The sequence below is a fragment of the Schistocerca serialis genome, chromosome 3 (assembly GCF_023864345.2).
Source record: "Schistocerca serialis cubense isolate TAMUIC-IGC-003099 chromosome 3, iqSchSeri2.2, whole genome shotgun sequence".
NCBI lineage: Eukaryota > Metazoa > Arthropoda > Insecta > Orthoptera > Acrididae > Schistocerca > Schistocerca serialis.
In genome coordinates, this window is record NC_064640.1 from 747,548,813 (window position 1) to 747,563,001 (window position 14,189).

Sequence of the window (14,189 nt, forward strand, 5' to 3'; positions counted from 1 at the left end):
GCGACGGATGCACTGTCGCGGAAAAGGCTGGGAAAGTGGAGCAGTTTGCACGTGGTCGCGGGTGATACAAATATTTCTTAGTGCCGACTAGTGCACTTGTGAGATCTGTGGCTTCTGCAGTGTAGACGTAGTATGCGTTTAGAAGTGAATGTCTCTCGAGCTATGTTGTTGTTCATAACTAATTACGTGAAGTAGGAATCTATTGTTTCCCTGTTAGTCAGTTTATATTTTATTTAATTGCTGGACCATCGACACTAATAAGGGTTTTACACTAATAAAGGGCATTCTTAAAGGTACTTCTGCTATCGTACTCATCATTTAAAGTCGTTAAAATAGTACCTGCAGAATATATTTAATTGCAATCTTTCATTTATAAATGTCTATATTACGTTCAAAATTCGCAATTGTCGAGTGATAGAAACCTTCGACCATTCGATTCATGTGTATATTCATATTGCATACTGTAGACTCATCAGTGCTTGGCTTGTAATGCAGCAGCTACGTATCCCAGCCCCTAGACAACGAAACCAGCCACCACTTTCAATATTTCATCTCTGAGTCGGAGGGTACGTAGTTGATGGCCACACCATCATTTCATTATTATTTTGAAAGCCCGCACAGGTAATGTTATCCAGGGCATTCCCCAAAACGAAACCTTTCCGACAGACCTTTCCGCTTATCACTCCAAATCACTCGTTGCCACTGTCCAGGTGCGTCGCTTTAGACCAGCTCAAGCGTTGCTTAGCACAGACTAATGAAATGTGTGGCTTGGGAGGAGCTGTTGGACCACTGAATCCCAAATTTTCTAACACTTTACACACATTCATTGTTCTAGTTGGATTGCTAAGAGCACTTTGGAACCCACGAGTGTCTTCTTCTGTAGTATTCACGCGATTTTTTACAATCCTCACCCTCCCCGCCGCGGTTCGATGATCTCTGTCGGTCAGTACATAAGGTCTGTGCGGTCTTGGATTAGCTATGGTTATTCCTTCGCTTTTCTACTTCACAATCACATCACCAACAGTCGAGAGGGGCAGTTTCTGAAGGGGTGAAATGTTCGCGAATGGGTTTGTTGCTAAGTTGACATCCAGTGACGAGAACTCTCCTCACCGACCCACTCTGCTGTTACTACTTCTGTACTGTCAACTCCTTTTATACTGGTGGTCCACCTCTCTCCACTTTACATTGTGGTGTTCGGATAGTGTAGACTTATGTAATAGTTTCAGTCTCGAAAAGCGTTATTGCTGGCAGAAAAAGGGGATAGTAAAAGATACGAAAAAAAATGCTGATGTTTTATCTCTGCGTCCAACGGAATTGAAACGTAGCTGTCGCATTTCCAAAGACTGAAAAATAGCTCATGACCTTCATGCCCCATGTCAAAATAATTAATAAAACAAACTTCGAAGACAAATCATATCAATCCTTTGATTGAATTCAAAACAAGCCTTCGATGAAAGTCTACATCAGCTTTTGGAAGGTTGTCACTTGTGTAAGGTAATCAATTGACATTACTTTCAGAAAAATATAGGGCGCGTTCAATAAGTAACGCATCACTCTTTTTTGTTCAATTTCGGTTGAAAAAATGCGGAATTTGTTGTGGGACATCCTGGAAAAATCCAGTTTCAGCCCCTATAGTTGCATGAAGTTGCGATTGGTGGCGGCGCTACAGGTAGCCTCTCAAATATGCTACGAGGAAAGCACAAGTGTGTAACGTCTTACCTATTAGCTAGGTGCAACGAATAGCGGTGAATACGATTATTTTGTCTGATCTTCCAGCGAGAGATCTCTCTAAAAAAATAAGACATCACATAACTTATGATTAATTTAGTAAACATCAATATACTAAAATAATAGCCTCGAGCGTTTGAACACGACCGCTGCTCCACGACGGGAAACGCAAAAAGCAGCGCTGCCAGATGAAGTAAAGTATGAAAACCTGCGCCGCACGACAGCGAGAAAAACTTTAGGCAGCGCCGACGTTAACGTGTAAAATATAAGTGCAATTACTGTTATTAATCAATAAATGACATGCACACACAGATAACACAACAAAACTTCGTCAGGGAATTACAGTATCACAATTTTAGGTCGCTGAATGTAGCAGCAATTTGAAACAGAGAACAACTGACACGAAGTGTATCGAATGGTGCCGATTTTAATGATCAGTACTTGGGGGCTGCCGGCCAACATATTACAACCTTTCTATAGCTACTCTACTGGGGGCTCATAAAAAATATGTGGGTTACCAATTAATAAAAACATCGATACATATGCGACCCGATATCCCAGCCCCAATATCAGTATTGCTCCTGAAACAAAAATGTTCGACGGCCTCTGCTCTATACGATTCATTCATATAATGCATGTTTACACATTTCAATTAGGTATTCTCAAAATAATCTCACAGAACAATGTGTAAACCTTATTTTCCAAAAATGGTATTTTAGAAACCGGCTTTATTACACATGGGTGGACGTAACTTGAAATTTCATGTTGTAACAAAAGTTTTCATTTGTCAAAATTAATTAATGGTGGTGACGTATTCTGCAAAATTTAATATCATTACAAAATTCGATTATAAAATTTTCAAGAACGTTAATTACATATCAATTTTCATATGAGAAGCATTTTTTCCATATCAACGTTTCGAAGATATTCTCTCCAAACTTATAACCCAAAATTATCTTTCGGGATGTAATTTATCCCTCAAAAATGATATTGGACACAAACAAAAAAATACCTATTGCATTATTTTGCCCCCTTTACACACCTGAAAAGTTTCATCGAGATCGTTTGCTGACTTTTGGGAATGTAATCTAGTCAGAGCTGTCATCCGCGTGCCTCTCCTCAGCTGATCTAGTACAAACACCGACTCGCACTCCCCACCGAACGGAGGGGGACGATTCCTCCACACTGGAGGCGACCGATCGCACTGAAACTTCAAACACTCGCCATGCCTATTTACACCTCACAAAACGTGCACGTGGATAAGTGACACTTCCACTACTTCCGTGTGGAGGCACCATCTGCCAATAACGACACTTGCGACACGACAACACCATTTCAACACAGTGCCGATGTCAATACACAACTGACACGACGGCCATCTTGTCACATGTAATGGTAGTGCTGTTGGACGCTGAGCTCTGGAGCAAAGTCGACGTTCAAACTCATCGCAAACGTGATCCATTGGTCTCATGTCGAGACTCTGGGCAGGCCAATCCATTTCAGAAATGTTGTTGACCGTAAACGACTGCGTCACAGATCCTGATTTATGATTGGGCGCATTGTCTCACAGATTCAAAAAACCATTTTCTTCGGACTATTTGTCTACTGCAGTTCATGAGGCTGTAAAACGTGTATATATATCCTTCTATGCTTAGCTTTTTCTTAATTGCAATAAGGGGACCACAACCACACAATGGAATACAACCGCATATCTTAAACACCTCCTCCGAACTTCACTGCTGGCACTACACATGATGGTAGCTAACATTATCAAGGGAATTTCCTCAAACCCAAACGCTACCAACAGATTGCCCAGGGTATAGCGCCGTTCATCACTCCAAACCACTCTTTTTCCACAGTCATAACCCACTCTCCAGGTGCATCGCTTTACACCATCTACCATCTCAAGGGTCGCTTAGCATAGACTAATGAAATGTGTGGCTTATAAGGTGTTCTTCAAGCACTGAACCCCAAATTTTGTAACGCCCTTCGCATAGTCATTGTTCTAGTTGGGCTGCTAAGAGCACTTTTCTTCCCTAGATTTGACGCGATTTTTTACAACCCCCACCCCAGGTTCCCCCGCCAATGCTCGACGGTCTCTGTCAGTCAATACAAGAGGTCAAGAAGTCTGTGCGGTCTTGGATTAGCTGTGGTCGTTCCTTCGCGTTTCCACTTCGCATTCACATCACCAACAGTCGAACTGTGCAACTTTCGAAGGGTTGAAACGTTCCCAATTGATTTGTTCCTATACTGTCAACACACTATTTCAACTCCTTTTATACTGGCGATCCACCTCTCGTAGCTCTATAGCATTCAGGCCAAAAGTAAAAATAAATAAACAACAAAAACCTTACAAGACAAGTCATATCAATTCTCTGATCGAATCCAAAACAAGCCTTCGATGAAATCTTACATCAGATTTTGGAAGGTTGTCACATGTGCAATGTGACCAATTGACATTACTTTCAGAAAAATACGACGCGTTGTTCAATAAATAACGCGACCCTTTTTTCGGTCAATTTCGGTTTAAAAAATTCGTAATTTGTTGTGGAACAAATTGCCGCTTCATCCCCAATAGTTCCATGAAGTTCCCATAAGTGGCGACTCTATAGGAAGCATTCAAAATGGTGTCTGCAACGAAGTGCGTACCAAACAGAGAAAACTCATTGAGTGTCCGTTGGTGGAAAACTAGAACATCGCAGATATTCACAGGCGCTTGCAGAATCTGTACGCAGACACGGCAGTGAACAAAAGATGGTGTGTGGTTGTACTAGGCATCTGCCATCATCACTACAAGATCGCGCAACGCTGTCCGATCTACCGCGTGCCGGCCGGCTGCATACAGCTGGGACTGCTGCAATGTTGGAACGTGCGGACACTCTCATTCGAGGTGATCGAGAGATCACAATCCAACACCTCGCTGCCCAACTGGACGTATGTGTCGGTAGTGCTGACACACTCGTCCACCAGTTGGGGTACTCAAAGGTGCGTGCCCGCTGCGTTCCTCGCCACCTTGCAGAAGAACACGAAGAGCCACGAAGCGCCATCTGTACTGAATTCCTTGCGCGTTATGAGGCGACCGAATCAATTTTTTGTCGAATATCGTCACAGGCAATGAAACATGGTTTCATCTCTTCGAACCGGGAACAAAACGGCAATCCATGGAACGGCGCCATACCATATCTCCTCCGAAGAAAAAGTTCAAAGCCGCACCCTTAGCCGGTAATGTCATGGCGACGGTTTTCTAGGACCCTGAAGGGGTTATTCTGTTTGATGTCTTCCCTCACGGTGTAAAGATCAACACTGAAGGGTGTTGCGCTACCGTCAGGAATCTAAAGAAACGACTTCATTGTGTCCGTCGCCACAAAAATGCAAACGAACTTCTCCTTCTCGACGAGAACGCAGGGCCTCACACAAGTCTGCCCACGCGAGAGGAGCTCACAAAACTTCATAGGACTGTTCTTCCTCATCAACAGTACGTATCTCGCACTTTCCGACTTCGACCTGTTTGGCCCAACGAAGGCTGCAGTCCACGGGAGGCAGCACGTGGATGATGGGAGATTATTGATACAGCAAGATATTAGCTCCGACGTCTACCCGTAGAGTGTTAACGACATGGACATGTAGGCCCACTCAGTAAAGTAAGGTCGTCGCATTGGACGGAGATTATGTTGGAAAACAGGTTTTTGTAGCCAAAAGAGTACGGAACAACTTCTCTGTTACTTGGTGGAATACTTTTTACTCGCGAGATTATATTACTGGAATATCTGCTTCACCGAAGAAGATCAAAACGTGGTTCCTATGTTCAACAGTCGCACAGCTGCGAAAATGACAGTTATAGAAGTAACACCTGTACATTACGTCCCGTCGGAATTTCTGCGACTAAGATGACATCGGGCGAAAGTTCACCGCTACTGCTGCTGCTCCTGGAAGGTGAATCTCCCACGGCCTGTAATAGTGCAGACAATTTATCTTGACAAATGTCCATTTAATGACTCATTTCGCTCTTCTACAAAATTCAAACAACTGCTTGTATTCAGCTGTTAATATGGTGTATTGGAATCCTGAATAAAACCAATCTGCTTTCAAAAAATATGATTGCATTATTTGTTGTACGCCCGTCATTTGATAGTTAGCATCTTCGATTTCCTTTGTTGTATGGATCCTTGCATTAAACTATTACTAAAATAGTCCGCAGACAGATGACATATCTTCCCGTGCTTGTAAGATAAATATCAAGTTATGCCAAATGTGGATGGTAACTACTGGGAAAGGGAAAATTTTCCATAGAAGTTAGAATCGTAACAGCTAAATGCACATGTACACGATTTGTTTACAAACACTAGCACTTGCAGTGATCCCATTCAGAGTAACTCACCCGTACATTACGTCCCGTCGGAATTTCTGCGACTAAGATGACATCGGGCGAAAGTTCATCTCTACCGCTGCTGCTTCTGGAAGCTGAATCTCCCACGGCCTGTAATAGTGCAGACAATTTATCTTGACAAATGTCCATTTAATGACTCATTTCGCTCTTCTACAAAATTCAAACAACTGCTTGTATTCAGCTGTGACGTCTTTAAGAAAATCACGTAGGCTGCTACCTGGAAATGGTAGACTCGTTTAGTAGATTTGTGGTTAACGACATGGACTTGTTTGAAACGCATAGCAGTATCCAGTCGGCGCACACAAAACAGACGAACGACCGGTAACGTACATTTTCAATAGGCTTCGTCAAGGTCTCACGGTCGTCAATTACCCACCACGGGTCTCGAAATCCAATTCGATGCCTTCTCTCCTTCCAAACAACTTCTCTGTTACTTGGTGGAATACTTTGTACTCGCGAGATTATATTACTGGAATATCTGCTTCACCGAAGAAGATCAAAACATGCTTCCTATGTTCAACAGTCGCACAGCTGCGAAAATGACAATTATATAAGTAACATGATTTTTTGTTTTAGCAAATTCTAGGAATCATATACATATATATATATATATATATATATATATATATATATATATATATATATATAAAATCTGTGTCACGTGGCAGCGTTAACTCGTCTCTTCTTATATAGTGCAGTAAGGGATACTTGCATACCTCAAATATCTCCAATCGAGAGTCCAGCGACACAAATACTACACAGAAAGTTACTATATTGGTCAGTTGGTCGGGGCCGGAGTGACACTGCATCTTTTACTTACGTACTTGCATTTACTTTATGCACCTTTAGTGAACGCTGGAGTGTTTCAACTTCTTCCCACATACAAACTGAATAAACATGTAGCACAAAAACACACGAACTGTGTTTGATAAGTTCGATGAATTCATCTGTTTGCGAAAGACAAAACGCATAAAAAGACAACAACAAAATAGTTTCATTTGCGAATTGTGGAAAGGGGCATGTACGAGCCCAGATAACAGTCTAAGTCAAGCTGAGTAACAACGCTTTTAGAACAAATGCGTTTCGTAATTTCAAGGTCGCTATGTAACCTGATACATATCACTTGTCAAGATGAGGATACCCCCTTCCGGTGCTCATACCTGTAGGCCAATTGTACGACATAAAATGGCAGGAAAATGAATGTCACTCATCCACTTCTGAGATCACTTTCAAGGTCACACCACACTTCCACTGATCTAGGCCAACACGATGACTTTAAAATGGCGGAACAAGTCCCCCCATCCCCCAACCCCTCCCCACCCACTTCTCTCAGTCCCATTGCGTGAGTTCTGTCATTCGAAGGATGTACACTATAATGAAAGGATCATAATGAAGTGCCAGCAGCAAAGTTATCCTACCCAAAAAAATGGCGGCAAATATTATCTTAAGGTTATAAATTACACTTGTCCCCCTTAAACATCCCAACAACAACATAAATTACACGAGACACTTTGACATTACAAAGTGTCAATAAACAACTACGGAAAATTCGAAGCTGGGCGTCAGTAGTGGGGTAAGGGTCTCCTAGGACAATTTTGATATCAAATTTATATGCAAATTAATTAAACTGATCAATTAATTACCCCCACCCTACCCCCATTCGTGGATGACAACATGGTTTTTTCCCCAGACACCACATGGATCCCTTTCCTCTCCCCCACCAGGCATGGAGGAAATTTCGAATTTTGGTGGGAAATTTAAAAAATGACGAGAACGTCAAAAATGGGGGGAATTTCTTTTCCCAGGGTTGTGCTGACGTCACACCCCACCCCCCTCCCCAGAAACTGGCGCGAATTTCAAATTTGGGTAGGAATTTTTTTCTCTGCTCACGTGACCAGAATTGGTGGGAGAGGTTCAGTCTATGCTTAGCTGTCATTGTGGAAGCATCGTGATATGTTTGATCAACGAGATGAATGTGAAGGGTAGAGTGGCTTTCAATAGTTTTAGCATATGTACGCATTCGAGGGTGGACTATAGCCACAGTTCACTAAAAGGGGGATGGACAATTATGATAATGTAAGAGTGTAGGAGAAATAAGCAGAAGAATTCGGTTCAGTAGATTGTGGCAATGCAGAGGGATGGAACCAAGACGTATGTTGCAACCGACACATGCTCATATACATCAGCAAACTGTCGACATATTCCATATGAAACATTCACTCTTCTAAAATGGAACACATGGGCATCTGATGATAATTCGCTTCAGTGGAAACATATTCGTATGTGTAATATATACGACTGAAGAGCGTCAACTGCTATCCCCACCCACTTCCCCCTCCGTCAACCCATCCTCTCATCCCATCATCACTCGTTTGCCATCCCCGGTGCTGCGCGGAATGTGTTCTATCGAAGAGCTGCTGGTGTCTGACCAGCCATGTTGCCTGTAAGCATACAGCCAACGACTGCGCCCATAGCCTCCTACATCCAGAATGGAAAAGAGTTATATTAGACGAGTGCCTGAAGAAGAAGAGGAATACGTTCCAGCAGATAATGGCTATGCAGCAGAATGGTATCAAGACGCATTCTGCGGGTCATGCAGACTTACGCTGATGTTATAACTACTTGCTATTTTTTAAATTCACAGTCAGTTTTTGCACCTCACAAGAGACGTCTGCCTCCGATCCAGAGGATCAAGCAACTGGTGTAGTTTGCAAATATGCCACTAGAGATGCTTGAAATTGGCAGTAGCCAATGGAAGCGCAGCATCTGAACACATAGGGGATCTAGTGCTGGCCCGGGATCTCTGGAGCCTCAGCTGCAGAGTCATGCAGCATGAAGCGCCAGCCAAGATCGTCCAGCGCTGCCCAGCCACAGCAGCAGAGTAGGAAGACGCCGCTGAAGAGTAAGTACCCCTTGCTTAATATCTGTTTAGTGTCATTGTGAGAAAGACGAATTCCTTGTGCTGCTATTATCGCTCATAACAGTTTTTCTTCTTTGCTCATCAGGGCATACGGCGTCCTCCAACCTGTCGGGAGCCGCAGCAGCGGCAGCACCATGGGATCCAATCACGCACCTGGTCAGCTTGTTGGAGAAGGACAATGAGCCGTTATTGTTGACTGAAGACACCCAGCCATTCCCTGACTTGTAGAACTGCACCGGGGTTCCTAAACAGCATGACGCAGCTCGGTATTGCACCCTACCTTACGGGCCATCACAGAATATTCCAGTGATGCTGCATGGACAAAGTGAGGATGGAGTGGATGAGAAGATACCAATTACGCCCTGTGCACCACTTCTGTTTGCTTCAGTGTATAACTTAAATGCTAATGCGTTTACAAATTGGTATACAGGGTTATTTTTCCACTGTGTACAAACTCTAGGGATTGATCGATAAGAGGATATGGAACAAAAAGGTCTAATGAACTTAAGTCTGGACAGGCATGGTTTCCATGCTGGAGACCATTTATGCTATCATACATTGTTACAGAGACTGTAGTCTAATAAGCACTGTACCATGCAGCCACAGTTACAGTATGCATGGCTTCATCCTAAAGGTTGGTACTGTTCCTCGTACGTCATGCCCTAGCTTCATCTCCTGCCATAGTAATTGGCAATGTTGTGTCTGATTCACTTCTCTTGTTGACTCACCTTGAAGTGGATGTGATACAGCGTTGTACACAATGGTTCCGTATTCGAATTGAGACCTTTCTGACATGATCTTTATTTACGAAAAAACAAATGCAGGATGTATACGCGGATAAGTACTTTTCCCGGATTTCCAGGTTAAAAAATACAGATTTTTCCAGAGTGAAAATACACGTTTTCCGTGCTAAGTAGCAGTATACTTTCCCTCGGAACTGTAATACTTATCAACCCTTTGAATGGTTAAGGTTTCTTACACCGGCTTTGAACTTTCCAGCACTTGAGAAAACAAAAACACGTTTCTGAAAGATCTCTGATATGCAGCAACATGTCCGCTGCATATTTTTGTATTACTATACGCTGCATATTATCGTACTACGAAAGTATAAATTCGAATTCCACTAAAAACAGGACATTCGTTTCAGAAGCATTGAAATCGAGATAGCGATGCGATTTTGTAAGCCACTCATAGCTCATGTCATATGATCCCGCCAGCCGATGACAGCACAGATTCAGAGCACAGGGCACGTGATATAGTCAGCCAATAGCAATATCACTGTTAAATAGCGCGAACACACAAATAGGAAACGTGAATGGTTTAAACTAATATACATGGTGTAGGTACAAGAAAAGATAAGCTTTCACATATACTATTGGTCTCTAAGATTAATAAGCTAGAAGAAAAGCTAAGCTTTCACATACAATATTGGTCTTTCTCTGCGAGTGTTACACTACAACAAACAAATCACACAAATGTTCCAGTAAAATTTTAATAATAACATAAACGTCTGCTTCTGTGGGCTCGTAATTCTTCTAAGTCGCTGGTCCCCAAAGCTTTAAGTTTTAAATGAGAGTCAAACGCTCTATGATTTAATAAATTTATCGCACAGTCTCACACGGAACATAATTCATCTTGCATGAAAGGAAATTTACTTTGAAAGTAACGCTTTTCAAATTCGCAATATTTTGCTGCTACCTGCTGGAAACAGGTTCGTTTCAGCAGTTGCCAGAGAGCGTCAGAAACCAGCCGTTACTGGGCCTACGCAGCTTCGATGATGTCGTAAGCCCGTACGTTCGTACATATGAAGCATTAAGACGTCTTACATTACGGCATAAAAGAAACAGGACACCAGAAGATACTCCAAGAGCATAGAAATTTCGTTAACCACTCTAAAATGCATAATTCGGCTTAAAGTGCACGTTCTTATGTCCAGATTCACAATGAAGTAGGCTCCAACCTGATATTAAGCTTTCCACCGTGGTTTTCGTGATGCAGATTTTCGTAAAATACCACTACTATATTATCTCATGTTGTGTTCTTTATTATGGCATAACGCCGTTATGTGCCAGAAGATGAAAACGTGCACTTGAAATTCAGCGAACAGTTGAAGCTAGCCAATAGTGTGGAACAAAACACTTCGTTTCAAATAAATTGATTGCCTCTGCGGGAAAGATTAGGAAGATTAGCAAGCCGACAAAAATAACTTCATTGTTCGGCAAGGCGATTAATGCTTGACTGCCAAAAACATGGAACTAAGAAAACTGAAACTAATAACATGTTCGGTTAGACTGTCTCAATCGACGTTTGCTCCAGGTCCCGACCAGTGACTCTACCCCCAAAGTGACGGTCACTTCTTTACCAGACAGCTACGCCACAGCCGTACGCAACCCTGACGCGTCACTTCAGGAAGCGCCTGTTCTCCCCCCCCCCCCCCCCCCCCCCGCTCGCTCGCCCCACTGGAAATGACGGTGCGGCCGCCTCCTCCCCGGCACCATCTCCTCCGACGGCTACGAGGCCACCAACTCTCCAGATAGGCAGTTTCATAGAACACCCGGTCTACTGAACCTTATTTTCCTAAGACCCACAAAAACTGTAAATTATTCGCTTAAAGATCTGGAAATGTATAGTGAAATATTGCATTTGACTGATCTGCAAAAGAATGCGAAAAGCTGAAGCAATGTGAGATACAAATCCATTATAAAACCTATTTTGGATAATGAAAAAGAAGCAGCGGTGATGGCATTGATATTCAGCATAAAAGAGTAAGCAGTCGACTCCCGCAGTATACATATTACGGAGACCACAAAGAGCTAATAGATCATCGGCTACGACTGCTTGTGGCAACAGAGTTCGAAATACAGTACGCAATCGTATTAAAATGCTAGATCCATGCAAACAGCAATTTAATGTAGGTGATTTAGTATGTGTTTCAAAACACAAGAAAGCATTTGAGATGTTATACATGTCACTCTGGTCAACCGAGATATTCACAGTCTCCAAAGTGCAGAGAAAGGATTCTAGAACGTACCTTTTAAAGGTCAGCAGTAGTACTGAAATTTCAGGATGCTTTCACACACAAGAGTTACAGAAGAGCTCGGAACCAGAGGTGTATACCGTGAATAGCTGGATCGACGCCAGCGATTTTCTATATAACGCCATTCGCAGACCACAACCACCTCAGTAGCATAACATGCCTGATAGGATATGCATTAGAGGAGAACGTGGTATTCTCGACAAACTACCAGTCAAATTACACATTCCTCGACATAACTCCTGTGGGCCTGGAACAAAACATCAAAAATAATTGACGGTGATAAGGGGATAAATCTGCTCAACGAAGTGTGTATGGAATATAACTTTGCATATGCAACAAATAAAGATTGTCACACAGCAGATCGAATCTCAACTGATAAAGATTAGACAATGCGTGCGAGTATTGATGCAGGTCATCGCATTGCAGCATTTACAGTTGAAAAAACTATGCATGGTAAAGTTAAGTTGGGCTTGGATGTGAAAAAGTTCTGCCAAGTTATGTGCTCTGCATGTCGGGCGCTAAGTAAGAAGAAGACAACCAAAGGGTGGATAAAAAATTGCATCCTAACAGCGATGTATGAAGCTGAAAGCGCCCTGAAGCAGAGAGTAGCGAGAAAAAGAAAATCGATTAAACCACCCAGGGTTCTACCAATACCCAAGATGTCAGGTAGAATAACCCCCTTCCTTATTCCTTCCGTAGGCGGGCCCTTGGTGGTAGGGTCACTGGCTGGGGGTGCTGCTGCTGTTGCCAGCACAGTCAAGATTGCATAAAACTCCCAGGAGCAGAAAGACATAACCGCACGATGGGGAGAGTAGCCATTGTGAAAGGACTGTACTTGAAACCGTACAAAATAGGACTAGGTCTCTTCATAACAAAAAGCCCCTTAGCAGCCCCACCAGACAGTTCGCTTACAAATAAAGATCTGTTTAAGTTTGTTAAGAAGAAATTCAACATTCCGAGATTCCGAAGTGTGTTTATGCGGAATACATACCGAAGACTATGTGGAAATCTGGACCATGCGGAACTGTGAATCTAGATATAGCAGGAGGACCTGGCAGTCACTGGGTGGCATATGTTAAAAAAAGAAATACAAATAATGTATACTATTTCGACTCATTTGGCGACCTGCAACGTCCTGAAGAATTACAACGATACTTCACCGTCAGAAGACGTGTATTCTATAATTTTCGACACTACGAAGACTTTAATACATTCCTGTGTGGTCATCTATGCATCGTGTTCCTTCTGACGTTTACAAATAGTATATAAGGAGGAGCATTAAGCATCCTTCACGAGTTGATATTTAGAAGCAATGTCCTACACTCTGACTTTAAAAGAATGCAAATTACAGTGAAGCGCCAAAGAAACTGGTATAGGCATGCATATATTAATACAGAGATATGTAAACAGGCACAATACGGCGCTGCGTTCGGCAACGCCTATTAAGATGACAAGTGTCTGGCGCAGTTGGCAGATAGGTTACTGCTGCCACAATGGCAGGTTATCAAGATTTAAGTGAGTATGAACGTGGTGATATAGTCCGCGTACGAGTAATGGGGCACAGCGTCTCCAAGGTAGCGATGAAGTGGGAATTTTCCAGTACGACCAATTCACGAGTGTACCGTGAATATTACGAATTCGGTAAAACATCATATCTCTGATATCGCTGTGGCCGGAAAAAAATCTTGCAAGAACAGGACCAAAGACGACTGAAGAGAAGAGTTCAACGTGACAGAAGTGCAACTCTTCCACATATTGCTGCAGATATCAATGATGGGCCATCAACAAGTGTCAGCGTGCGAACCATTCAACAAAACATCAGCGATATGGACTTTCGGAGCCTAAGGTCCATTCGTGTACCCTTGATGATTGCACGACACAAAGATTTACGCCTAGCTAAGTTCGTCAACACCGACTATGGACTTTTTCTGACTGGAAACATGTTGTTTGGTCAGACGAGTCTCGGTTCAAATTGTATCGAACGGATGGGCATACACGGGAATGGAGACAATCTCATGAATTCATTGACCCTGTATGTCAGCAGGGGACTGTTCAAGCTGGTGCAGGTTCTGTAATGGTGTGGGGCGTGTGGAGTGATATGGGACCCCTGCTATGTC

General features: G+C 42.8%; 1 protein-coding gene across 1 annotated transcript in view; it reads right to left on the reverse strand.

The window, feature by feature from the left end:
- LOC126471195 (uncharacterized) overlaps positions 1–14,189 on the reverse strand; it is a 231,030-nt gene that overhangs the window by 101,350 nt on the left and 115,491 nt on the right. Inside the window, exon 7 of the mRNA XM_050099308.1 lies at positions 6,107–6,205. Within this exon, the coding sequence (XP_049955265.1) occupies positions 6,107–6,205 (99 nt within the window). The remainder of the gene's footprint in view (positions 1–6,106; positions 6,206–14,189) is intronic.